The sequence below is a fragment of the Phaenicophaeus curvirostris genome, chromosome 7, assembly GCF_032191515.1.
Source record: "Phaenicophaeus curvirostris isolate KB17595 chromosome 7, BPBGC_Pcur_1.0, whole genome shotgun sequence".
Lineage (NCBI taxonomy): Eukaryota > Metazoa > Chordata > Aves > Cuculiformes > Cuculidae > Phaenicophaeus > Phaenicophaeus curvirostris.
The window spans coordinates 769,435-794,023 of NC_091398.1; the positions used below are offsets into that span (position 1 = coordinate 769,435).

Consider the following 24,589-nt stretch of genomic DNA (forward strand, 5'->3'; position numbering starts at 1 on the left):
AGAACTTAACAGCCATGACATCAAATTTTGCTTCTTTATTGTCTTTTTATTTTATTTTATCAGGGAAAATGACCGTATTTCCCACTGAATCATGAATTTATGCTATCACTAGCTTTTAAAAATAATTCATCAGAATAAAACTTCCTTTTCTTGCTCCTTAACTATGAAACACTTGAAGCTGCAGCTCAGATTGCATAAGCTGTTGCTAGAGCCCTTTCTATACTAAGCACTAACGCACCAAAGCTTGTGTTACCCCCTTTAAATGTCTGTCGCAGCCCTTGGACAAGTCAGCTGCTCCTGAAAGGTCAGTTATAGCAAAGTCCTGTGCTGCCTATACTCGGTTTCATAGAATCATAGAATAACCAGGTTGGAAGAGACCCACCGGATCATCAAGTCCAACCATTTCTACCCTGAAAGGAGCTGGAAATCCACTGCAACCCCCTCTTGCCCTTCAAAAACCTGCCAATGCCCTAAACACGAGGAACACGGACTGTTCAGAGCTGTTGTAGAGGTGGCACAAAAGTGGTGTTTGAATTTATACACAAACAAATTAAACATTACTTCCCTCTAAATCTCTACGCGATACAAAACACAATTTGAATCATTAATAAATGTGGGGGTTTTTTGGCTTGCATTCAGTTTGTTTTTTACAAAAATCTGATTGCTATTGAATACAGGGCTTAAATACAGCTACTTCTTAATTCCCAGTGTTTTTTCTAGAAGCTGTTCCCCTTCCTCCAAATCCTACATGACTACTGTCAATATACTTTCTGTTAACTGAGATGGTTTAGTGTTTCTTTATGTGAACTACGCTATGACAAGCAGAACAACAACATTTTCATTACATAAACACTTCCCACACCAAACCAGATTAGCATCCTTTTCAAAAGAGGATTGAGCTTAATCAATTATAAATAATAACTGAATAGATCAGAGCTCCTCACACACCTGTAAACACTCAAGTGGGGAATGAAACATGCCATTTAAAGCAGAAAACATTGCTTACTAAGATATAAAACACACATATTCTCCTTCTGTCTTTGGTGCTTTGTGTGGGCATTTATAATTCAGTGTTCTGCAACTGGAGACCCCTTCACATCACACAGCCCGACAGGGCAGCATCTCTTCACTTGCGCTGTGGTCTGGATTTCAGGACCATATCTTTCATATTATTAAAAAAGAAAAAAGAAATAAAATTTCCAAGTCTGTAAAGATTATAGAAAAAAACTAAAGCTCCAAGAAAAAAAAACCGCTAACACCAGAAGAACCCACCCTGCTAGTGCCGGGGTCCCTCCCTGGCAGAAGTTAGCCAAGGCACATTATTTCCACAGAAAGGAGAAGTGTCAAGATTTCTCCATGAAATTAGCAATTCAGCCACTCAAATAAGTAGGTAAGGAAGAAATTAACAGTCAATTCTTTTTTTTCACACTGTCAGTATGGAATTAATTGCTGGAATATGTTCCTGCAAGAGAAGAGGAACGTGGGGGATTTCACAACAGCCTGACACTGCTCAGTGGGGAGCCGGGAAGCAGATGGAGTCGCCTCTTGTGCTGGCAGGGAAATGCTCCTGCTCGGGTGCTCTGGCACTGGGCTGTAGCACCAAGAGGGGCTCTTGGATCTCCAGCTCTACAGAAATTCAAGATATGGCTGAAGAAAGCCCCTCTTACTTGATCTCATGTTGGGCAGCAACTCTTCCAAGCGCTCCTTTTACCGTTTCTGTCTTACGCAGTGAGCTCGCTCATCTCCTCACTTTTGCAGTGGATGGGCTATACCAGCCACTTACTTGGGTTTTAAGAGGCCTTTAATAAACAACATTGATCTGCTCCTGGTTTAGGAAAACTTCCAGTCTGTTGCAAGTCATAAGCTGCTTCTAACGGTCTCTGCCTACAGCTCGATCTATCTCACTGTGAGCTGCAAAATTCAAACCTGTCCTTAAAAGCCGAGAGCTCCACAAATTTACAACAGAGTCACATCTTATATTATCAGATATAAAGCCCTTCAGATGACAAGGAATGTGCAGGTTGTGAGCAATCCTTCCCCTCTCCTATTTCTACCACGCATTGCAGCCATGCCCTCCTGAAGTCTTTTAATATTAGAAGAAATCTAAAACGAAGAGATACAGATATAAGCAGGGTTTAAAAATAGGAGGTCCTTGGGGCTCACAATATCGCTGAACAGGTAGATTCAGGTGAAGTGAAACTGCTCTTTTCCCAGCACTGTCGCGAGCATCACTCAGCCTGGGGAGAGAGTGGGGATTAATTAAGAGGAAGGGAAGGCTGGGGTTGTTTTACCTGCCCATCATGGGCCTGAAGGGGGGTGGGTGATGAGAAGATAAGATCCTTCGTGATTCAGGAGACTCATACTAACTTTAAATGAATTGATGCAATGCAAATGCTCACAAGCACACTCAACAAGCACACTCAGCAACGCACGGTAGTTTCATTTGTTGTTTAGTCCGCAAAAAGAACTGTTGTACTGCCTTTAACATTCCAATCCTATAATTATACATTAAATACGTGTATAGCTGGAAATTTACATAGGTCTTTTCTACTTTTGTAATATAAAAACTGGAATTATTTTATCAGGAAACATAACTGGGTTTTGAGACTACTTCATACTTATACATGAAGCATCTTTCGTGTAAAGTGTCTCAAGTTCAGTTAAGAGTTCTTTATGCAAGTTTGCCTTCTATTCCTCTTAACACTTTCCCTTCAGAAATTATCTGCCAGAAACAAACCCGCAGTTCATTATGCGATGATTAATGTCCTTCCTGGCACACTCAGCCTCATGTTTCATTTGACACCAGTCTGGTGCCTGAGCATCTTTTCCTCCTTTCCAGCTGCAGGACCCAGATAGCATTAAAGTTTATGTTTGAACAAGGCTCCAGGACTTTGACAAATAACAGGTTATGCAGCATAAATTAAGACTTTTGTTGCTTTTGTTTTAAGATAATTGTTTCCTGAAGTTGACTAAATGGCCACAGCGTTGCCATTGTGCAAATCCATTGTTTTAAGCCTGCAGAGCTGCTGAGCTTTGCATACTGAATATTTCACGGCAATAGCTACTAACCACGTGTGTAACAGCAGCCCAGTCTTATTGCAAGCTGTAGGATATTTTTTGTTAGCTTCAGCAAAAATCAGCTGGATACTCCATAAATATTAAGACCAAGACCAAAGCAAAGACAATAGAAAGACACAATTAGCATCTTGCTTATCAAATTAATTTTACCAGATAATGAATAGAACATAAAGCTGACACACACTTATACATCTGGAAAGTGGCTGCATATGCTCGTCTTTAATTTAAACCTATTTATTTTAATAACTCTAGGCCTAATTCTGCTTCTCCTGAAGTCAATGGGGAAACTCCTGCTGAGTTCAGGGAGAGCAGAAGTTTTTAATTCACTGTGGAAATTTCAGCAACGCTTAATGAAGCTGATTGAAGACAAGATCAGTGCACGTCACTTCTTTAACCATCACACTACCTTTACAGCCACTCCTCAATCATTCAGGATTTTTAATTAAAAAAAAAATCATATGCAACACTTTAAATCCTGTTGAGAAATGGTTATTCCTACCGCCGGTAGAGAAAAGGGCGATGCTGTAGAGAAAAGAGCTCAAACCACACTTTTGGGAAGACAGAGGTGGCCGTAATCTCTTTATTTTTGTGATGTCAGAGCTAAATCACAGCACTTTCTGATATCAATTTTATATTGGATCACTGAGCCGTTCAAAGGCTCTGTTCACAAATTGCTTCTCATCGGCAGGATCTGGTCCTTGCTAGATCACGCCGGGACCATGACAAGCTTCTTCAAAGAATATATGCAATTTGACCAATGAAAACTGAAGCAAGAACAGCCCTTTGCGAATTTTGACACACATCTCACAGCCACAGCTAACTGGCACAGACAAAACCTGTTATCCTTAATCCAACCTTCGATACTATTCATGCAGGCTCCTCTGAGAACATCACAAGATTAAAGAAAAAAGTATTAAATATTAAGGCTGCATCTTGCGAGGCAAAGTGAGTTCATGCTGTAATTTGACTTACGCTTTCATTTTCAACGATACAAATGAAATGTGTTGTAAAGGAACTCTGCTAACATCGCACTGCCATTACCATGAGGAGGAGATGTCGGTGGGAAGCCCTTATGAGAGCATACATCTCTATTTATGTGTCTTCTACTGCATCATTGCTTTTGCAGACTGAAATGTCAGTAACTGTAGAGCAAGGATGTATGTGTCACCACACTGTGTTAATAAAGGATTCAGTGAAACGCAGCTTGGAGGCTGCTGAGGGAGACCAGGACTATAGCACAGACCCCCAGAAGAACAGGTACCAGGTCATAGCAGAGGCCTTGGAAGAGGAAGGAATGGGATCACACCAGGGTCCCAGGGCTATAAACAACTCCCTAGTGTTCCACTACTGATAGCCAAAGGAATGCAACTTGAAAATATGCATAGAAGTGGACTTCGGGGTAAAAAGAGAATGAAGAAGCACCCAACATATGTAAACCACAATTTCACTACAATATACCACTGGGAACCTCTGTAGCATGGATTTGTGTTGGCAATACATAAAAATGACCCCAAAAGGGACTCAGGGTGAGGACAAATAAACTATCAAATTTCACCCTCTTTCTGCCAAAAAAAAAGAGGAAGAACCCATCAATAACAATATCACACTCTGTCTCGTGAAGAACTCGGTGTGCTGACAACTTGTAATGCTGTCTCCCTGTTCCTCTTGGGAGGACTGTAACACCAAAGAAGGATCAAACACTAGAAAGCTTACATGTATCTGTATCGTTATCAGGAATGAGCTCTAACAACTGGAGAATTTGGACTAGAAGTCCCAGTTTCATTGTAATTGGCCTGATACTAATTCTTTCTGTAGTCTGTTAGGACTTTAGCTGAACCGAACCACAAATGCTTGGCTTTGGTCATCAGATGTGGTTCTTTTACCCACTCAACTGCAAAACATGTTTGTCCAGGTACCCCAGAATGAATGGAACACACGACTGAGCTGATGCTCGGTATAGCAGGTCCAGTTTTCTGTTTCAGTGTAATCCAGAGACAATTCACAGCAATACTCCCCTGCCTTAATCAGGTATGAACCTTTCAGGAGATAATTTGCCCTTGATTAAGAATCACTAGGAAATTAATAAAAACAATAATTAACTAATAAGGTAAAGCTCATTACCTAATGGAAACACACCTAAATCTCAGTCCACATCCTTAAAGGTAGAAAGCAGCTCCTAAGGGAAATTCACAACATCCTTTTCTTTACCTTTTCTTCTTGATAACAACAGCCAGGAGAGAAATAAATATATCCACTCTCACGACGCAGGTTCTGATTAACAGGTGAGCATTGCACAGAGGACTACCTACAGTGCTGAACTCTGAAATCTGAACTGCTATGTGCTCAAGCTTTGATGAAAAGGGGAAAAAAGGAGACTATACAGAGCTATCTATCTGACACATAAATAACAGAGGCAATTAACTGGGTGGACCTTCCAGCAGAAGATAGATTTAAAATGTCTATACTCAACATGAAGGTACTGCTGGAGAAAACCTTGCCACAGAAAATGGAATGTAAGAGCAGACGCTTTATCATCTCAAGATCAACACAGCCCTATGTTTAGAGAAGTTAAAAAACAAGTGCCTTACTCTTTCCCTACAGCAACCTCAAAGACACAAAGAAAAGCACTCTGCACCTAAGAACTACCAGTGAGAGCTATGAAAGCCTTGTCTATTCTTCTTAGGAAGAGCAGGGAAAAAAGTCTTATTCTGAGAACTCCCAGCCCTGCAAACAAAACTCTCAACACCCTCCTGCTTGACACAAGCATCGCTACAGCACTCCACGATCAGTAAGGATGTACAGACAGAATTCTCTACTTCTGCACAAGAGTCACACTACTCGGATGACACAGGTATCTCTGTTGATCTTTAATTCGGCAGGAGAACCATCTGGGTGTTCACCATATTTTTCTGGTTATGATTGACCAAAAGCTGTATTTTTCAATTTTGTCAACTACACAAATCTCTTTCCTCCAGACATTTTTGCTGAAGAACAGAGGAAAAACTTTCTATGAATTTGGGTTGACATTTCTTTATATATTTCTTTTCTTATGGATAGCTGTGAAAAATACAGAAGCAAATAATGACATTTCCTTCTATCCTATCAAATATTTGGCTTTTTTCTCCCCAGGTTCCCTCCCATGGAAACATAAATAGTTCAGACACCAGCACTCAGTCACAGAATCAGAAAGGTCAGAAAAGACGCCTAATATTATCAATTCTAACCACCAGCCTAACCCCACTGTGCCTACTAAATAATGACCCAAAGTGCCGTGTCTATGTGGTTTCTGAACCCCTCTAGGGATGGAGATTCCACCACTTCCCTGGGCCATCTGTTCCAATCCTTCACCACTCTTTGGTTAAAGAATTTTTTTTCTAATATCCAATCTAAATGTTCCCTAGTACAAGTTGAGACGCCTCCTCATCCATCCCCTGTCAGAGCTCCAAGCCCTCCAACTGCTCTCTCATATAAAGGGCAACTCCTCTTCCTCACAACAACCTTCCTTCAAGCAGGCTGGTCTTAAAATGTTACTTCTGTCTTCAGGTTCCCACATTACTGCTCCAAGACTCCCTAGCAGTATGCTATAGTGCCCTCTGGGCTGGGACAGGAAAAACAGATCTGTAAGACATTTCTCTCTCCCTTCCATATCCTCTCCTTCTTTTTTTCTCCTCTCCAAAACACCACAGGAGCAAGGTCAGAAGAATACAATTTCACACAAGCAACTCTTTTCTTCCCCCTCTCTGTAGATCCTGGATATATTGTTGGAATTGTCTCTCTTAATGGTGAAGTGACTCATCCTTTATGAAAGTCTTCAATCAGTCAATCAAATTGTCATCCCCAAGCTTTGCTTCTTGCCTGCTTGTGTAGGACGCTACGACACAGGCACAGAAAGATGCAGAAAGGCTCAGAAAAATTCTCAATTTCAAAAGTTTAGGAAGTTTCCATAAAAAACTTACACTTTGACCTGTAACACAAATATACACACGTTAAAATGTCTTCTAATTCCAGTTAAAAAAAGAAAAATGCAATTGTTCAGAGAACGGCAGTATTGCCATTCTGCAGTCTGCACGCTGGGAGAACCGCTGCCCTTCCCAGGGAGACACAAAACGAGGCTGCAGGAGCGCAGGGATGCATCGCACAAGGCAGGGAGAGCACAGGGGTCATTAAAGGAAAGCACGCCCTGACAGGCTCCAAATACAGGCACTCAGGAGACCCATACAGCATTTCTGGCTCTTACTCAGATTTATTGTATGGCCCCAGTTGCAAAACAAAATAGCCTGTCCTTCAAACTCTGGCTGTAAAACCGAGTGAGTGTGGAGCAGCTGCCATTCCACACTACTGATCCTTCATCTGATTTCTGATTCGAGACTATTCAGTAGGAGCTGCAATCCGCATGACCCATTTTGTGTTGTTTTGTCTTGTTACAGAGGCACAAAGATGCTCACGAGTGAGGATCAGCTACAGGCCAGTAAAGTCCCAGGACTAAGGCAGGAGAATGGTTCATGGGGTCATCATTCACAACGCTTCTTCAGACGGAACAGCAGACAAACATCTGACTTATTTCAGGAGCTTTGGCCATTTCACTGTCCAGCAAAGGCAGCACCAGAGCTTGGTTTGTGCACCGAAACATGCACCTGGCTCAGCAGGACCTTCCCAGATTTTGAGAGCTCGGCTCCCTGGGAAAGCTGCTACCAGGCAACTGAAGCCCTTTCTTGACCCCACTCCCCAAATCAGAGCGATTTGTATTAAAGGAAATAGCTTGCTAGAACATCATTGAACATGGAACTAAAGTAATAGCTACTTGGTTTTAATAAGTTGATTAAAAGTTATATAGTTATATATTCTCATTAAATCTTACTAATGTATCACACTTTACTGCATAGAGGAAAACTGAATGTAACTATGCCTTCAACTAACATCTTATGCTAAAATTTTAGAACTTTTTTTCCTCTAAACTTTAAGAAAAGTAATCAGATCCTGGATGAAAAATTGCACATAGGCATCTTTGTGAAAGAAAACCATCTTTTATACCAATAGCCTTCCAAAACGTATACTACCAATTGCATCGCAAGATAGACACTAAAACCAAAATATAAAGACCCCCGAAGTCACTTTACATGATTTTACGTATCTCTTGTATGAAAATACCAATATTTTGCAGGGTTAAAACTTCAATCTTTCATTCAATGTGTAAAAGATGGTGAAGTGCAAGAACAAAATCACTCAAAACCTCAATCTGGCTCCCTGGCTTCCCACCAGAGATGGAAAGCCTTTCCTGAAGACCCTGTGTATGCACAGCTGCCCCTACCGTACGCACGGGGTGGTTCTGTCCCTCAAATGTAGGCACATTTAAGCAATCAAAGTCCCCAGCACTTCTCACTGCTACCACCCGTTCTAGTGTTTTCTAGAAGGCAATGAAGAGTTCTGATCCAATCCTGGGTAGCAGTCTCACACCCTCACAAGCAGATCCATTAGCACCGCTTCAACTTGCTTTGCTCTAACAGCTGTTGTGGAACAAATCTCATGTGCTTACAAAGAGCACACGACACTTTGATGCTGCAAACTCTCCCCTCTGCCTGCGGCAGTATCATTAACAATAAATCATCCTGTTTGAAATGTCTGCTGACCCTCAAGACACCAGCTGGCATCCCGTACACAGCACATCTGCAACCCGTGCCCCGACTGCTGCCTGGGGCCAGGGAAAGCCTTGCCTCTCCCACTTGCACTCTGTAGGAATTCTCCAGATGTTGGCACATTGCAGAAAAGCTTAACTCTATCCAGCAACAAATAAATGGCCAATGAGACATAAAATTCAGGAAAGACCTAGTCGGGTTATTTTTAACGTCCATTCACATTGAACTTGGTTGATCCTTCCTCTCGTACAGCTTGGCAATTACTTCTGGTTTTTCGTAATGGCCCTCTGAATTGGGTTTATGATGGAAATGGCTTCCATTTTCTCATTATTAATCCTAAATTTAGCAGGAGAACTCAGTGAAAATCATATTTTCTAAGAACTGGTCTTTCAAGTCCCTGCTCTTTGAGGAGACAGAGTTGGCAACTGAACAAGAAAACAAAACTAATTGCTACCAATTTTGATAGTTTTGCCTTTAACTCTTGAAGCTCCTGAATGAACCCGTTACTTATATCATCTTAAGAGAGGCTATTATATTTCAGAGTCAACAGCCTGGAGAGGAACAGCTTATTGGCCTCTCCCATTTACTGTGCGTGCTCCCCACATTATTGTAACTTCACCAGCTTCCAGATCAAGAGGGAGAAATACTTGGATTCTAGAGGACATCAGAGCAGTGATCGGAAAAGAAAAAAACACATCAAAGTCTCCCAAATAATATTCTGCTACTGCACGTTCAGTAAGTGGAAGCAAAGGCACTGCCGGTAACTGCACTCTCCTCAACGTGATCCGACTAGTGGGGCGCTAATCGCACCGTTCACCTGCTGACACGTAACCCAAATGCAGAAACCAGCGATTTCTGGTGACTCAAGTATTCAAATTCAGAGAGAAGCATTTTTCCGTACTCAAAACATAACAATTGCTTGTTCGTAACGCTTTCCCGGGTGCTGGGGTTGAGGAGTCACCTGTACCAGGTCACTCGCTAATGAAACAACCGCTCTCGGCTTCGGCGGCAGCAGCCGCCTGACAGCGCACACCAATTACACCAAGCAGCGAGGATGGAGGAGAAGAAGCCACTATCGTGAGCTGAAGCTGCAGCAGGGGGTTAATGTCACAGAATCTAATTACCTGCCTGGATTTTGGCCAATGCACAACTGGAGTTATCACCCTCGTGCCTAAGAAAGCAGCCCAGGCACTTCAATTACCCTGGTGGTCAAGGTCTCGGTTTTATATCTGGAAGGCAGCAACTCCAGAAACACAGTTATATTGCACCAAATACTGACTCAAAGTGCCACCTGTTGAAGTACCATCACGTCCTACAGCACATAAATGTTAATTAGTGGTCTTTTTTTAGAAATTATGAGATGCTGTAGTCCTGCACAGTGTGAGACTTGATGAGATGGGAGCGCTGGGTGGTAGAGCTAATAAATCAGTTTACTGTACAGCCTCATTTCTTTAATGAAGAGCAAATACCTGAGCCTTAGTAAAGCAAGAGCCCCAGGTGCACACTTGCGAACTGAAATGCTGGATTTAATGTTTTTGCGTTCTCGCCAGAACAGGGAGCACTGACCCACCGCTAGTCATTAGAGAACACCCTCCTGTCAGGGGGCAGCACGAAGGGTAAACTTTGATGTGAGAATTAAAAACACAGAAGAGATGAGTGGCAAGGCCATTATGGGAGAATAATCAGCAGAGGTGCAGTTTTCATAAGGGAATAACTTTTAAAAGCTGACAAGAGCTGTCAAGGTGTCAGGCCTGGAGAAGAGCCGGCACAATTAACATACAGCAGGCTTCAATCTACTGGGAGGGGGAAAAGCAGGATTTATTTTGGACAATTACAAGTTAATAAACGGAAGTGTCAGTTCCTCCGTAGAGCACCCATTAAGGCGTTCTAAAGGGCAAAACCTTTTACAACGCTGTCATGGTAGGCAACACGTTGCCATTACTTTATATTTCAAGCAATTTTATTGTCAATGACAGCAGTTACAAAAGTACAAGAAAATATTTTCCTTAACAGCATACCAGGCAGTTTACTTCGGAGAAATCATCTGCGTTCCCAGAAGTGACGAGTATTTTAGGTGTTTATCTACACTGCGTATTACTTATTTATTTATTTACTTATTTTCCAAAGTGCACACATACGCATGAGTGGTTGAAATGCTCTGGAGAGCCCATCATCCCACTCTACATCCTCCAGCTAGATCCAGTCCCTGGCAGGCAGTGAAAGGCACCTATTCAGGTCACTGCAGAGAGCCCAGCAGACTCCTGCACGCCAGCAGCTCTCCCTGTAGGCACACAAGCTCTCCTCTCGACAAGGGCAGGCAGGGTATCGCTCCCTCCCTGGCTTCACCAGCTGCCCTCATTTCCCTCATTCCATTTCTCTATTTAATTCAGACCCCACACAGTGCAGAGAGCCGTTCACTTTTTTTGGGTGGGGCTTACCCCAAGAGATAAATGAGCTCAAACACACGCTCCTTCCACTTCAAGGAAAAGCAAAACAAATCACAACTGAGCTGGCTTCACCCGCAGAATCACTCGCCCTCTGTGAAGGACCAAGAAAAGATACATACACTGCCTGAGCCCTGTTAATCTCGGTCTCCTACTTCACATTAGATTACAGATCAAATGTCTCCAATGCAGAGGGTAACTCGAGGGACTTGAGAGGAGTCAGCCCTCCCCGTGCCTATCCACAGAAGCTCCTTATACCGGTGAATCTCGGTTGTACGATGAGCAGGTAAAGAAGCTGCACTCAAACGGGGACACAAACCTTCAATTTTATCTTAAAATGCCCTTCGAGGGAATAAAAAGCTTCCAAGCTCAGCACTTTATAACAAGCAATCTTTTCTCCTCACTATTGCTTAAGGAAAATGATAGGACATTATTTTTGCCTTGTTGATCTTGCTGTAAATCAAAGCAGAGAGATGAGTCATTAGCTCTTCCAGCTCCCCTTTGTCAGAGCCAGGCAGGTGTGCGGAGCCAAAGCAAGATACTCAAACTTGAAAAGGAAATCCACCACCCACAGGGTCATTTGGAAAAGAGTAGCTACCATTTAAGACATTATCTACCGTTATTTAAGTAAAGTAACCCCCCACCTCATCAGCAGCAGAGAGGTTGTTCAATACCTACCACGCTAAGGCTGCCCAGCTCTCACCATTGCCAATCCCATTGTTCAGCTGTTCGGAGAGCTTTGCTTGCACAGCCACTCCTCCTCGCCCTGATTTTTTTTGAGTTAAGAAAAAAAGAAAAAAGATCCTAAAATAGGCTTGGGCATAAGTGCATGACTTGCAGGAATTTTGGCATGGGGTGGATGGACATCTGTTTCAAGCCTGACCTACTTCTAAGTATCTGAACACAAAAATCTCCTTGCAAATATTCCCCGCAGAGTATTTTTTTTAGCTGTTAATCCCCCAGTGAATTGGCCTATCCCTCAGAAAGCTTCTTTGCTCTTCAAACTTGGTTATATTGGGTCTGGCTGTAAGATGGTGGCAGGGTCGGTCACTGAGGGGTAAATCAGCCTGGAGCTTCCACTGTGCAAAGCAAACACCAAGTGTTCAGGGAGGAGATTACAGCCTTCGTGGGCAAAGGAGACGAGACTCATTAGGAGTCAAAAATGTTCTTATTCAAGGAGAATACAACATTCATGGGTGGACTGTAATAATTTATCTTAGATGGTATTTTTTAATATATTTCTCATTATAAAATGCATAACTTTTAACCAACCTTATATAGTAGGCTGGCACCCAGAAAATACACCAGCTGGGGTATGACATAGAAATGCAAATCATGGAACTATGGGCAGAAATGACGGAAGAGAATCAAGTAAGCCACATCCCTGGCATGTGTTGTACCCACATCCAAAGCCAGGAAAAAGGTAAGATTCATTAAGCAAGAAATGAGTCTTGAGATAGTATAGAAGAAAAATCTCCTGCTGGGGCAGAGAAGGAGGACTGCAAAGAGAGAGGAGACAGGAGAGGTGGGAGCAGGAAACCAGGTTTCCCTTTGTTCATTATTTCTCCCTCCCTCCTTGTATTGGTGCTGTACTTTCCTATCCTGTTCCCAGTCAGGTCGTCCTGTCCCATCCCCCTCAAAGTACCTGGCTCAATCTAGATTTGGCAAATAATAATAAAGAAACAGCAGGTAGTTGAATTAAACTTCTACTTTTTTTTGCATGGAAATATAACCGTAATTATTTATCAGTTTATCAGACCCATCTGGATATTGAAAAGGACAGAAAGGAGAAGGCTGCAATCATTCAGAATGAATTAAAAAAAAATAAAGAACTGAGGATAAACACCAAGAGTCTAAAGCCAGGAAGGGTTGCAGCTGGGTAAAGCAGCAGCTCCTGGGGGAACCAGAAGCGTCAGTGCGTGGGGCTAATGTTCTGTTTGCAGGCTGTCAGTGGGACAGATCGGGTATAGACTTCTCCACTGTAATGATGTTTGTTCTAAAAACACCTCATCAGACAAAATAAGTCAATTAGTTAATCAAACATTATTACAGAACAGAATTTGCCAAACATGCAAACCAGAAAATGTTATGCAGCATCTTTTCTGTTATAATTACTAAGGCAGGAACATGGTGATATGTCTTTGTCGGTAATGAGGAAGCAGAACGTTAGTTGGCAACAAAATTGGATTTTGCAGTATTAATGTTTTAGTCCAGAATATCCTCACCTCATCCTTCAGTACAAGTTTTGAGCTGAAGAGTGCCCAAGCGCTCTGTTATGCTGATAGCAAACAGCTGATTTCTGGGATTCAATTTTATAGGTAAAATAAAAACTGCAAGGAAAATAACTATTTTTTCTTCTTTCATTCAGGAAACTGTGTGGGAAGTTTCTCCCTAAATATACTGAAATATTCATAAGTAACAACTTAACTGCTTAATATTAAAACACAGTCTGTAAAGCAGAAGATGGACTGTCACTTGCAGCCTTCCAGTGCAGACGCACTACTAATCACAGAACCAATCACCGAGGTTGGAAAAGCCCTCTAAGCTCATCCAGCCCAAACCCAACAAGCCTGCTAAACCATGTCCCAAGTGCCACATCAACACAGTTTTTGAACCCCTCCAAGGAAGAAGACCCTCCACCACTTCCCGGGGCAGCCTCTTCCAACTAACAGAGCAGCAAAACGCTTCCCAAGCGACTTTGTGCCCTAGCACAGTGGGACTGTATTTTTCCTTTCTCTGAAGACCATTAAATAATGCAACATCCATGGGGGGAAAAATGAAATACAGAGATGGAACAGCGAGAGTATGGAAGAGGAGGGGATCATCTCATGGTTATACGTGCGTTACAAACATATGCATGTATATGAACACATACAGATGAACGTTTGTTGGTGTTCCCCTAATATTTAAAAAGGCTAGAACAATTACTGTGTTCTCCTCAGGGGAAAAAGAAATATAGAACCACAGAACTGAATCACAGGATCATAGAATCGCTTGATTGGAAAAGACTTTCGAGATCATTGAGTCCAACTGTACCTGTCCACTACTAATTCGTCTCCCTGAGCAGAAGAGGGAAGGGATGCAAAGTTACAGTCTGTGAAAGCAATAAGAACAGTGAAAAGGGCTACACAAGATCGATTCAAACAAAAATGTTTAAATCCTCAGCTACGCTTGCTTAACATTCAGGAAAGTTAAGACTGCGTGCCCATAAGGACACACAGGGATGCTGTTCTCTTCATAAGATGGTCTCTTCATAAGCTGGAGCACGGGAAGGAATATAAAATTTCTCCATTCCAGAAAATTCAGCTGCAAGGATCCTACCCAATACTGAAAGTGTTATCACTTAGACACAAAACAGAGAAAAATGCAAATAAGAAGAGAAATACTGAAATGCATTGCAAAGAATTATCTTCACTTCCAAGGAATCAGGAAAAAAAAAATTCACAGAAAGGGTCATTGGGCACCGGCAGAGGCTGCCCAGGGAGGAGGTTGAGTCACCTTCCCTGGAGGGGTTTGGGGGACGGGTGCATGAGGTGCTGAGGGACATGGTTTAGTGTTTGTTAGGAACGGTTGGACTCGACGATCCAGTGGGTCCCTTTCCAACCCGGTGATTCTATGAATGGCAAAAATGATGCTGCCAGTGCATCCCTGTGTCCCACATGCTCCATCCAACAGCACGCTCCCCACTGGCAGAGCCCTCCTGCTGCCTCCTCCTGCAGAAATAGAGCTCCCCCTCCAGCACAGAAACCACTGTGGGTTTGGCACAGAGACACCCACACGGGCACTATTCTGATCCAAGACCAGGTGAGGTGGCACTTGAAGAAGTAAATTGTTTTATCACTCCCAGGGATTTTCACAGCCATAAATTCTCACCACGGCCTTCTTGCTGATATTGTCATCTTAAACATCCCTCCTGTCTGGGCTCAGTGCACAGCAAGGTCCAGCAAAATGCAGTGTGATGCCAGGCAGCCTGAAGCTATAGCAGGGCTGCTGAGAGGTGGAAAAGGATGGGACCCAGCTGAGAGCAGCTCGCCTTGGGCTCTGCCTCCAGCCTCCCCTCCCAGGCACGTCCCATCAACCAGAGCCTGGCGAAGCTGGCCATGAAAGGAGCGCTGTAATGCTCTGCATCACTCCTTGGGATCCCCTTCACCGTTCCCTAATCAAATAACCAGCTCCAGCTCATCCACAGGAAAGGTTACAACTAAAACTTGAGAAACAGGAGTTTTAATAGTCTTCATTTTACAAAATCCCTTACTGGTGAACATGCCCAAACTCTAACCCACTACACAGCATGTTTGTTTTGCTTATGCAGCAAATCTTCAGAGCACTTTTGAAGCTTTTCAAGCTTTATTCTGTACTAGAATGGAGCTCTTTATTGACATACTGCTCTAGAAGACAACAGGGTTTGCTTGAGAATCATTATTTCTATATTGCCAAGACGGTATACAACACGCTGTCTCTGTCTTTGTCTGACTCAAACAGCTCCAGTGGGAACCAACCTGCCAAAAGCAGGTCTGAAAAAAACAACCTAAAATACTGTTTGTTCCCAGTAAACAGCCACTTCGTTTCATGTTGCAATTCACCCAGTATGTTAGCATTTCCTCCAAAAGACCTAAACTCTTTGGCTCTGCCAGGAGCTGCGATGGCCTGTGACCAGATCCACAGCAGTACCCTGAGCTGCCCTTCCTGCGACCAGCAGATGCGCTTCACTGCATCCTCCACAGGCACCAACCAAGCAGAAGGGACAGCAGCTCTACGTTTTTAAGAGAGAGCAACTATAAAGTGAGTTTTTGCAAAAACAAACAAACAAACAAGCTGTAATGATGCTGCTTTCTTTTTAAATTGCAGATTCAAACAAAGGTAACATCAAATTACCTTTGCATCCTGACATCCTCAAACATGCCATCCTGCTCTTTATACCTTAATATGCCCCACACGTCACAGGAGGCACATCTTTAGTACAATTATGGGTCTATCGTTACTGTTATGACTAACCATTCCCGCCCTCTTCCAAATTTCATTTTTCTTCACCCACATTCCATGAAATATTTATTCAAGCACAAAGACGTTCAGAGTTTTGGATCTCATTGGCTAGAGATTGATATTCCCTAACCTGTTTGGCACTGATCTCCTAACAGATCTGCAAAGATGACAGACATGTAAAAGAGGACAAAAATCTAGCCAGGAGAAATCTGTGTCTGAATATGGAAAGAAGACACCTACTAATTCAGCCCTCCTGCATCATTTGTGTTTTAGTACTTCCATACAATTTAAAATACATTTTTAGAGCAGGGACATCATTTTCATCCAGGGAGAGACAGTCTGAGAAAAAACCTCGGATTCTGTGGGGAAAATTTCCTGCTTCTCATTTCCTTAATTGACTGTATTTGCATATCTAGGTGCAAACACATAAGGGCTATTAATTTCATTTTTCATCATGGTTTTGTGGTGTTGTTGTTTGGTGCTTGGAAAAGCTCTCCTGGGAGAGGAAACAGCACCAAGCTTGGGTGCGCTGCTGTGATACTAGGTGATCAATCAGAAGTTCTAGGATGGAGAGTAAGACTTTCAGAAACAGGAATAAAAGCACTTTGTTCTTCTGCGACAAAAATCTCTTGAGGAATGACTGATGGAGAGGCCCTAGCTGTGTGATCCAGCCTTCTTCACCAAGACAAAGCAACTCTGAGCGGCTCCGAGATGAAGGTCAGTCAGAGCCTTAGACTTAATGCTCAGCCACATTTATCAAAATCCTGGTGTTTTGGGGAACACAGGCAGGATTTTTTCAACCTGCGTAAATACAGCACTTCAGAGAACTCCTCCTGCACTTCCAAATACTTAAGAGAGGCACAAAATCACACAGATTTTTTAAAGCCCTGGCATGGGACTCAAAAGCTGCATTTCATGATTTTCGACCATTATCATAAATAGCAGTTCTCCCATCACTATATTAAATAACAGCAGTTCTGCCTTAGTTACATTTCTCTCTGTACAGAGCCCAGAATGGTTTTGGTTTTAAAGATAGCTGCATTATATTTGGGGGCTGTTTTTCTTCTTTGTTTTCTCTCTGGGCTTTCAAAGCAAACAGGAGAGTTCATTTTTCTCCATTAACCCTGACTGCTTGCAAGTTGCTTTTCCAGGAGTATTTCATAAAGGCTGCAAATATTGCTCTCCAAACTGTCAGCGCTGAGAACAAGAAAACACTGACAGAGGGAAAGGAGATCTTGAGACGCTGCTCTGAACTCTGTCAGGTCCAAGAAATTACAATTAGGTTTGCCCTACTCCTACCCTTGCTCTCTGAACTGGTCAGAAAGACCTCATAGAACCTCAAAGCAGATGTTCAGAAGTGATAGAACACAATACATCAACCCACGACCAAGTCCTGGCAGTACAGCGCCCGCCATCCAGTGGGGGAAAACCACGTAATTATAAAATCTCCTGTTTCAAATCTGGTAAATTTTCTGCGCTAGCAACCTTTGAATCGATGGGAAGAAACAAGAAAATCTTCTACAACAGAACTGAGGTACAGGAGCTGCTATGAACACATTCTCTGATAAACCATCCCATGGCTAAGATGGTGCGATACCAGAGTATTCAGGACTAAATCTGGCTTTTCAGAGCAGCTGTGATGAACTCGGGTTTAGGCAGAGCTTTCATCCATTTGATCATAGAGAAACCTCTGTCAGGTGATGGGATCACAGAAACCAAACTGGCTGCATGTGCTTACAACTGTTCTTGGATCGTGGGAAGCTACTTCTATCAAGTGCTTCCTCTTCCCTGTCCATTATTAGTAGAAATGTGTGATCAAAGGGAGAAAGGGAAAAAAAATATAATGCAAAATACAAATGCAGGTTGTCTGTTCCTCTCCACACTACTGAACTGCTGGAAAACCTCTATTTTGCTACTGCAGGTAAGAGGTTCAAGACAAAATCAGAGCACCAACAAACGGCTCTAGCACACTTAGTACAATTACTCAAAAAAAGCACAGTGGTATCAGGTGCCTTGAAGCCTGAGCAGATCTGAGTAAACGTGCACCACAGGATATGCTGTCTGCCCCCTTTTTCACCCAAAATATGGGAAGGGGAATGTTTTTTCTCTATAACAACAGAAGAAACAACACAAAAAGTGCTTCAGAAAGGTTAAACTTGATTTAGTACTTTAATCTCAGGAATCAATAGTTCTGTTTGCCAGAAATATTACAGGAAACTGTTAATTTGCCTAAACAAGTATCCATACAATTTTTCCTACTGGAAAACCAGAAACTTTTGCCTGATTTCCTGACAGGGAGATCTGAGTTGTGGAGGTCTTACAGTCCAAACAAGACCACATGAAAGCACAAGCACACAGCCCCCGTACAGAAAAGATGGAGAGAGGACCTGGCATGCGCTGGCAGATGCTGGTGCAGTGCCCATCATCTCCTGTCTAAAGCCACCAGAAAACAACAACCACCGTGTGAACCACTGGAAACCAGTCCCTGTTGAGTCTCACACCTGACCTCAGCTTCAAAATCAATTTTTCATCAATACTGAACAAAGGAGTGAACACTGCAGCCTCCAGGTTCTCGTTACTTTAATCAGTTAATAAATACAAATCTCAAGAGAGTTGAAGTGGGGAAGAATCTGCCATTCACTTATTTTTTCCTGCCTTCCATCAACGAGGTGCTGCTGTGTGAACATAACACCTGACGAATCAGTTCCAGCAAAAAAAAAAATGTGTGACTCCTAACAAATAGCTATAGCATGCAATGAAGGTACCTGCTAATTTCTTATCTAACCTATTTTCCCCTCCAGCTTCTCCCAGGTTGCTATTGCTGCTGCGGCCCACATCTCCCTAGCGCTCAAAACCAAACCAAACACTCAAGCTGACAGCGTGCATTATGGGCTATGTAAAAATACGAGTGAGAGAGAGGAAGCATTTTGGAAGGAAAGGAAACCAAATTATTGGCTGACATAACACAGATATAAAACATGTGTAGCAACTCATCCATGCTCACCCTGATGAGAATTACAGGACAAGGGGAGATTCGATTAGGATGATAAGCAATCAATCCAGATCCACAGCTATATGATTTCACCAGATAAACCCCCCTATACTGAATAATTACCAGCTAAGTGGTCTAAGTAGAAATTTCCTGTGTGGTTATTACATATCTTTACATTATCATTGCACAGCTCTTTGGTGCAGTCAGGATTCATTGTCTTTTCCTCTGAATACACAGTCCCGACCCTCTGGAGAGCAGGCTCTTGCACTGGGAGGCATCACTTCACTTGTTGTGAGGAAGCCCTGCGCTTCTATTACCAAAGCAGGACACGCAGCTTGGAGGTGCTGGGATAAAATGTGGTGGTAAAAATAAAAACACTGTTTCAAAGTTTTAAAGCTAATGCATATCTTACTGTGAGCTGAGCCAGAGACATTTCACTAGCGCATTTTTTTTTCTTCCTAGTAAATGCATTTCAGTAAAACCATTTCAGAACTGGATTGGCATTAAAAGGAAGTTTCCTAAAGAGAATGCCAGGATTCCTGTCCACATCTGCTGCAACAAATATTTCCCACTAAGCCATCTCTTAGGTATATCACAGTATCTGTTTCTGTGCAAAACTGAACTGGTAACAAGAGATTTGTACATTTGCACTGTCAAACATTCTTTTCATTGTTGCCTGTCTCTCTTCACAATTTAACTGCTCAGATTACCCTTTCTTTCTTGTCTCAAAATTTCACAGAATCACGCAACGGTTTGGGTTGCAAGGGACCTCAGAGCCCACCCAGTTCCACCCCTGCCACAGGCAGGGACACCTCCCACTGGATCAGGGGCTCCAAGCCCCATCCAACCTGGCCTTGAAAATCTTTGACTGTAGAAGCTTCATATTAAGACACGTTCCTAAGAAAACACTGCATTTCGCTTCCCAGAACCTGAAATTCGGGCACAATGCAATTGTCATTTCCAAGCCCACCTGAAGGACATTTTATTTCACTATTTTATCTGCAACTTAGTTGAAGTAGTGAGCAGATTCGTCTTACCTGTTTGTGAGCATGATCGTAAGAGTTAATGTGATTGTCAAACTCCTGGTGTTTATAGTACTGCTTGTCACAGAGTCCGCAGTAGAAGTTGGCTTTAAGATCTTCCAGAGCTTTTGCTATCGTGTTTTTCTTTTCAGCATAATCCTGGAGGGGGGTGGGAAAAAGTAATTTTAGTTTTGCCTTTGATGCTGTGAATGGATTTTGTGCTCTGCAGATAATCGTATTTGTAAACATTTACACACCTCCACAACTAAAAGCCTTCAAGTATTTGTTACACTACACATATTGACTGTATTGCTGCGGGGCTGGAGATTTGCACTCTTCAATTTGCTATACAGTTGCCAGCCCCCCTTAGAGGCTCTGTCAGAGGCAAGAAGGATTGCCCCAGGTTCTGTCCAAATACGAATATTTATCATGCTGAAGGCTATTTTCGAGTTAATTTTGATCCAAGACAGCTGCTCTAAACACATGCTAGGTAATAGACCCAAGCAGGATCAGCATAAAGATACAAACTGCAATGATTTAGTTATCACGCTTTTACAAGAAAGTACATGCATTGGAAAGAAAACAAAATTAAGGAAGCCCTGCTGGGTCCATCTTGAACGTGCGTACACATGAAAACATGAGGAACACTTCTATAGCTGAGATATAATCAGTATTTTCCTATTTCTCACCCAATATTAGCACGACTGACACACATCTCCATTTACCATGCAGTAGCAAAAGCATTACTAACAACCTTGCTTATCATTTACAAGCAAATTATGTATCAGCAATATTTAATAATTTCCTAAATCCATTGATGATAACATGGCCTGTTAGGAAAGAACATGGAAATGGTCTGTCATCTCCAATTAGCCTAATACCAGTTGAACACTGAACATGTAGAACCTCAGTGCAACGACACCTGCTTTTGGGCAGCCTGTCTAGGGTAGAACCCCACCCTGAAATCCCAAACGTAGCGAAAACTGTTAAAGAGAATGCACCCCTGCCATTTGTTTCACAAAACCCCATCACTGTGAGCTCGTTGGAACCGACTCTGAATCCCCCTTGTTTCCATCTTCTTCCTTGTTTAGTTAGATTAAGATAAAATATGACCCCATAATCAAAACACGCAAAGCTGAGTTACCTCTGGGATAAAAAGAATCCCTATTTGCTAGCAGTTTTCACAGCTTAGGACTCCTGCACTTCCAATACATATTTTGAGTTTAAAATGGAAAATTTGTTTATCACATTATATTTTCATGAAAAGAATGTATATTAAAAAAAGAGGAATAATGGTCATACAATAAGAATCACATCCACAAAGTATTTATTTTAAATAGTACCTTAAGTATAATCCAATGTGACTGGGCTGCTAGCAAACGCCATTAATTCATACCCAAACTGAGGAACACTCTCAACAACATTTTTTCCATTAAAAGAATTGGAAAAGTCATTTCAGAACAGTGCTTCAAATACTGGCTGACACGTCAGGGAGTCGCAGATTCCCAACACATTTCTAAAACAACGTTTCGCAGTATCTGTTCCATTTAAAACCAAAGTGACTTAGTGTTTTAGTTCAAGAAACAGCAGCATTTTTCACTTTGAAATACATTTATGGAAACCTAGAATTCTGCACTTAGTTCTTGGTATCAACTAGTAAGAAATTCCTGGTTCGGAAGCACTTCAATAATTCAGGTTAGCAGAACCTAACCTGAACGCAACTAGGTTCAACACACTGGTGCATCCTAATGGAGTGGAGACACTGGAACTCCATGAAGACCTTTACTGCAAAGTAATAAAATCTGATCTTGGCGCTTCTGCAACTGGATTCCTTCAGCTAGGGTTCTTTAGGGGGTTTAATTTTACCTCACAATATTGCATCACGGTAGCAGAGGCAAGCAAAGAATGTCACAACATCACCTAAATCAGATGTGAATAAGTAGAAAGAATATAATTACGGAGCTTGGTCACACACAGGGGAGGGAAACACTAGACCTTTTAAATGACAAGAACAAAAAGTATTTGGCCTCAGGAACATGGCTGTACTGGATCAGGAATGGCTGTATTGGATCATGCCAACCTTCTGAACCTGGGTAACATTTAATCTGTACAACTAAGGAAAGTGACTCTTACCTAGAGAGCATTCCCTTTGCTTTACAGCTGTGTTCTGCTGGTTTCAGTTGTTGCATATTGGAAAAGGTCATAAACATCCATTTTTTATTCCCTTTGATTAAGTCATTCACAACTATACCCACCCCTCACCACACTCCCTGTCAGGTATCGCACCCTAACGATACAGTTGGAGTGGATTCAGGTGTTCCTTTCAGCAAGGCCACACAGCACCCCTGCTTGTTCTCATCACAGCCTCCCAAAGAAGACGTGATAACACGATACACCACGGTGCCATAGAGTACTATATTTATATTCTCTATTTTGTACCATATTCCTTTTTGTAGTAGGTCATCACATGAATTTTTAAAAACCACGATATCACTAAGCCAACACTTTTATAGAACTCCTTTATCACCTACGTCCTTTGCTGCTGTGTAAGAAATTTTCCGGCAGGAGACATTTCTACCCAACTACGAAGCAGGAGCTGACTTCAGAAATGGCAGCAATGGCTGTGGACAAACTTCATGATCGAGACACCAGCTTTTGGATGTGGACGTAAGCATGACAATAGCATTAACTCCTAATTGTAGGCAGTGAAGTACCCATCTCCAACAGGAAAACACCTGCAGCAAGAATTTCCACAGCAATAGTAGCAGAAGTGTTAAAGTTTACAAGCTTTTGCGTTGCATTACACTTCAAGTAATCATATGACATTAAAAAAAGGTAATTTCTTCACATTAGCTCCTAGGGCTGCCAGATGAGACGTAGGAGTTTTCTTTTAAACTGGTGGGAAAAGACTTGAACCACCTCTCCAAATACCCTTGTTGGCCCTTTCTAAGACTTCAGGTTGTTGTACTGCATGAGTATATGTACAAAAACCCTCTTAACAAAGCCCTTAGTGGAGGGTGCTCAGGAGATTTCCTGTAGCTCCGGGATGCTCCAGACGCACCCACAGCTGAGGAAAGGATTGAAGGGGACTGTGACCGGGACAACACAGGTTGCTTGTTCTCTGCCCGCAAGGCCATTCCTATTGATTTTGCACGGAGCGCTACCTTGGAAGAGGAGGCTTTTCTGAGCTCTATCAATTTTGACGAGGGATAACTGCCCAAAATCTGTCAGTAAGGAATTTCCATCACCCTGACCAGGCAATGACTGCAGACAGAAATGACCTGGAAACTTATGGGAGAGCACTCCTGGAGCAAAGTAGTAGCCAAATTCTCACTTAAAACAGTTAAATATGACCAAGCTTAGTATCAATTTCATCAAGATTTGCAAACCACCCTGGAAGTTTTAAAAGAACTGTGAATTATGCTTCAGCTTGATAATGAAACTCAGAACTGAGTGTCACTTTGTTTCATGATTTCTTTCCTGAAAGGCTTATTACGTGAAAGCCTACGGCTATAATTCATTGTGGCTATTTTTCATAATTTATAGGAAAGATCTCTAATAAGTGATCACATCTGTCAGCTGGCTTTATTTCTCTAAATCCATCTTCTCCATCCTCCAAAGCCTTCAGCCTGGGCAAATGCTACTGCAAGTGTCTGATAAATTGGATTAAGAGCAGAGGGGCTCCTGTAACTACCTGGACTGGGCTTTCTGCTCCCATTGTGCGAGAGAAAAAGAAAGCAAGGTACAGAAACGCTTTACACAGATAACTCTGGAGAGCTGAAAGGATGCCTCAATCCAGTGGACATTTTTATGGAGTGCACTTGAGGCTCATGCTTCTACCGCCTGCAGAAAGGTCAGCTAGCAAAAAGAAGTGAGAGTGTGGAATTATAATACATCATCTCCTCCACGGTGATTGTCAGTGTGAATATTCTTACTTCACAATAAATGTGAGCTCCTTTTATTGCAGTAAGCTGTGCAGCATTTACTGTAGGCTTAAAAGGGTCAGACCTGCAGTCACTGCGAAGTAAAATGTATTACAGAAATAAACCCCTCCTCCAGGATAATTTACTGGTAGAGCCATCCCAGAGAGGATTAGATGGCTCTGGCCTGATCCTCTGGATTACACCACGCTAGACCTGACAGATGTTCCAGGGCAACCTTGTTTCACAAAAAAAAAAATAATATTCAAAGCAGGTTTTTTTCTGTCCCAATAAGTAAAAAAAACCCCAAATTGTATTTTGAATATTACCAAAAAGCTAATACTCTCGATCAGACAAGGCTGCTCTGTAAATTTTCTGTCTCAAGAATCTGCCTAAAAATATGCTGTTACCAAAAAAAAGAGAAAGATAACTTAAGGGAAAGATCAACCACAGCTGAAGAGCACCCTCCTCCATAGTCACTGAACTGTGGTACCCATGGACAAAGCTAACAATGGAA

General features: G+C 42.3%; 2 protein-coding genes across 3 annotated transcripts in view; both read right to left on the minus strand.

The window, feature by feature from the left end:
• DUSP19 (dual specificity phosphatase 19) overlaps positions 1-24,589 on the minus strand; it is a 501,898-nt gene that overhangs the window by 86,728 nt on the left and 390,581 nt on the right. The window lies entirely within an intron of this gene.
• Positions 1-24,589, minus strand: part of ZNF804A (zinc finger protein 804A) — a 138,908-nt gene that overhangs the window by 9,296 nt on the left and 105,023 nt on the right. For both annotated transcript variants that reach the window (XM_069860565.1, XM_069860566.1), the window contains exon 2: positions 20,168-20,311. In XM_069860565.1, coding sequence (XP_069716666.1) covers positions 20,168-20,311 — 144 coding nt within the window. The remainder of the gene's footprint in view (positions 1-20,167; positions 20,312-24,589) is intronic.